At 37.2% G+C, this 3,523-nt stretch overlaps 1 protein-coding gene across 5 annotated transcripts; it reads right to left on the bottom strand.

Moving 5' to 3' along the window:
* Positions 1-3,070, bottom strand: dut (deoxyuridine triphosphatase). Of its 5 annotated transcripts, none has more exons than XM_051870159.1 (7): positions 2,904-3,070; positions 2,135-2,285; positions 1,845-1,936; positions 650-694; positions 495-569; positions 344-414; positions 1-266 (listed from the first exon to the last, which is right to left on the bottom strand). In XM_051870159.1, the coding sequence occupies exons 1-7, from the start codon at positions 2,956-2,958 to the stop codon at positions 210-212; spliced, it is 546 nt and encodes a 181-aa protein (XP_051726119.1). In that variant the 5' UTR covers positions 2,959-3,070; the 3' UTR covers positions 1-209. The 5 variants fall into 5 exon arrangements, with proteins under 5 accessions (XP_051726119.1, XP_051726122.1, XP_051726118.1 ...); XM_051870162.1 differs by having other exon boundaries at positions 2,135-2,279; positions 2,904-3,049; XM_051870158.1 differs by lacking the exon at positions 2,904-3,070 and adding an exon at positions 2,728-2,882.
* Between the last annotated feature and the right edge of the window lie 453 nt (positions 3,071-3,523).

Raw genomic sequence — 3,523 nt, 5'->3', positions numbered from 1 at the left:
TCCTTCAATTAATAGTGATTTAATTCATTTTAATTAATTCAATAATGTAGAAAAAATGATGGTCACTTTCTGTAGTCTGTTACCTATATTGTCAACACTGTGAAATATAAATCATAAATTTATATAAACAAATAAAATGCCTTCAGAATCTACATGCACATTTTACCCAGAGAAAAGCTGATTTCACTATTGTTACAGTTAAGCGAGTTTCAGTTGGTGCCGGTGGAGCCGAAGCCGCCTGCTCCTCTCTCGGTCTCATCCAGCGTCTGAAATGAGGAAAACATGATGGAAATACAGTTTAACTGCAGATGCTCTTATCAAAGTGACGGTTTATTAGGTTTACCTGTAACTCCTGCAGCTCCGGGTAACAGATCCTCTCACAGATCAGCTGAGCGATACGGTCTCCTTTCTTCACTGCAGAAGGAAACATGTTGGATAATAATAATTATAGATGATGTAAATGATATTCATTATTCCTCAGAGGTCTCTCTCACCTTCAAATGGCTCTTTGTTGAAGTTGAACAGCACGACTCCCAGATTCCCTCTGTAGTCCTCATCAACCACACCAGCTGTGGGGACATTAAACACGTGAAAAATCACAATAAAACACGCATCACATTCGGACGTCAACAGTGAAGGAGTGACGTACCGCCCACATCGATGAAGTGCTTCACGGCGAGACCTGAGCGAGGAGCTGCAACACAAAACAGAGCGTTAAAGTCGGCATGAAAGGGAAGTTACGCTGGTCTTTTCTTCTCTATTGTGCCGTATATCCGATTGAAGGCTTCCCAAACAAGAACAAATGTAGGGCGGGGCTTGATTTTGTCTGTGGGGAATTGATTGGATGGTAGTGATTTGCTAAAAATTGACATTATGAAGTGTCAAAATTGAAATAAAAAGTTGAAATTGACAATCAAAATTATGACACAAGTTCATAACTTCAACTGTCATCACTCTTTTTTTTTTTTTAAACGTCATAATTGTACGTTTTTTTTAACAAGTTCAATTTTACTTTTTCCTCGTTATTATGATTTAGCGGGTTATAACTATGACTTATGTCATAGTTTCAACTTTTACCTCATAATTTCGAAGTTTTCCTCATGATTAAGCACGTAATAATGCAGTAAGTCTTTTCTTCTCTATTGTGCCGTATATCCGAGTGAAACGCTTCCCAAACAAGAACAAATGTAGGGCGGGGCTTGATTTTGTCTGTGGGGAACTGATTGGATGGTTGTGGTTTGCTAAAAATTGACATTTTGATTGTCAATTTCAGCTTTTTAATCTTATAATTTTGACAAAAGTTCATAATTTCAATCTCATAATTATGTCAATCTTAACTATCTCCATTTCAACATTTTACTCATGACTTTTTAGTAATGTCACAATTTCGACTTTTTAAATCTCATAATTGAGATTATCACAGTCGAAATTGAGATAAAAAGTTAAAACTGTCAATTATGACATAAGTCATAATTAAGAGGAAAAAGTTGAAACTGCGAGTCAAGTCGAAATTTGCAAAAACTCAAATTACATACTAAGTCATTATTATAAGATTGAAAAGTCAAACTTATGAATTTGTCATAACTGACTTTTTACGTCATAATTAGTACTCTTTCAACTATAATTTCAACTTTCATAACTCATTTAACATCAGAATTGTAATTTGTACTTTTTCCTTATAATTATGACTTAGCATGTTATAATTATGAATTTATAAACCACAATTTAGATTTTTTTTAATCTCATAATTATGACTTGTGTCATAGTTTTAACTTTTACCTCATAATTTCGAAGCTTTCCTCATAATTATGATTTAGCATGTAATACACGTGACTCTCGCTCACCTACTCTGCCGTAATATCCGTGTGGAACCGCGATCTGGATGTCAGTCTTGATCAGAGCTTTTTCCATCGGCCCGATGCTGTAGTCATATGCACTGAAACACACACACACACACACACACACACACACGCACACACGCGTGTCCAAATCACATCACCACAGGCATTAAATCAGCAGTTACTGCTGCAAATCCAAGTGCTTTCTGCAGGTCGAAAGATTTTAAACCACATTGTTACGATAAAACCAGCTGCAGAGAAAACCAGTGCATTAATGTAAACGCTTGCAGAATCACCTGTAGAGGTCGAATCCCGCGGCTCGGTTCGATCCTCGGCTCGGTGTCGTGGCGTGTTCTGTCAGTTTGGCGAATTTTAGCACTTTTTTCTCTTCGTGTCCGTTCACTGCATCACTCTTGCTTCTCTTCTGCGGCGAAACCGCTTCTGTAACTTCAGAGCAGGGCATTTTACTGACGAGCACGAGCTGTTCGCGGTAAAAGTGAGTGTATAATGTGGATATGAGCGCGCCAAAATCTCGCGCGCATCATTTGAACGACCCCGCAGCGGGAATCGTTCTGAGTGGTGGGTACAGCTGCGTGACGTAAGGCGTAATAACGTCACAGGATAATGTGTAGTATTTTATTTAAATCAGTTGTCATTATTAAATTATATAGCAAAAACATGTTTCTAGATTTACTACATTAACTACCCTCCCTTTGTCAGTGCACCTAGATGTGATCTCACATTTCAGCAGTGTGGTGAATCATATTTTTATCCTTTTATTCATGAATAAATCTGTGATTCAAAAATAGCCACTGCTGAAATGAAGTCCAGCGGCTGCAGTCAGATATTAACGGTATATTTCGCTGTAGTTGCTATAAAAGCTGCTGACCTCCGAACACAAACCAGTTTAAACCGCGAACAGCAGCGACTGAAGCACCCCGAAACAACATCTTCAACCGCCATTTGTGTTTGTGTGTGAAGGTGCATTCTGGGAGTTGTAGTTTTTCCCCATCGTGCTGTGTAGTTCCGTGAGTCTGCGAAACGGTTGAACCGGTTTGAACTCACCTTCCATCGCGAGTCTCGAACGCTGTTCAGTTGATTCAGATTGAAGCGAAATCATGTGAATGTGAAGCGGATCATCTTGAGGGAGAAACTCGACACGAAGGCGTCCTGTCAGCGTTAAATACTCAGGTGAAATTAATCCTGATTATCACCCTGATCTGAACAATATGGAAGGCCGTTTCCGCCAAAAACAAAAACAAAAAAAACAAAACTTGCTTCGGTAATTATGACATAAAAAGTCAACATTTCTCGACATACAAAGTCATAATAATGAGATTAAAAAGTCGAACTTTTGAATTTGTCAAAATTTCGACTTTTTATGTCATATTTATGACTTTTTTTCACGTCATAATTTCGACTGTCATAATTGCGATTTATTATGTCAATTATAAGTCGAAATTTCTCGACATACAAAGTCATTTAATGAGATTAAAAAGTTGAACTTATGAATTGGTCACAATTTCGACTTTTATGTCATAATTATGACTTTTTACGTCATAATTTCGACTGTCATAATTTTGATTTATTGTCATAATTTCGATTTTTCATCTCACAATTATGACTATGAAATCATAATAAATTATTTAATCAGGCATATCACACATCACATTCAAACAATACAG

This window comes from Ctenopharyngodon idella, chromosome 18, assembly GCF_019924925.1.
Source record: "Ctenopharyngodon idella isolate HZGC_01 chromosome 18, HZGC01, whole genome shotgun sequence".
Classification (NCBI taxonomy): domain Eukaryota; kingdom Metazoa; phylum Chordata; class Actinopteri; order Cypriniformes; family Xenocyprididae; genus Ctenopharyngodon; species Ctenopharyngodon idella.
This window is presented reverse-complemented; position numbering and strand designations above follow the sequence as displayed.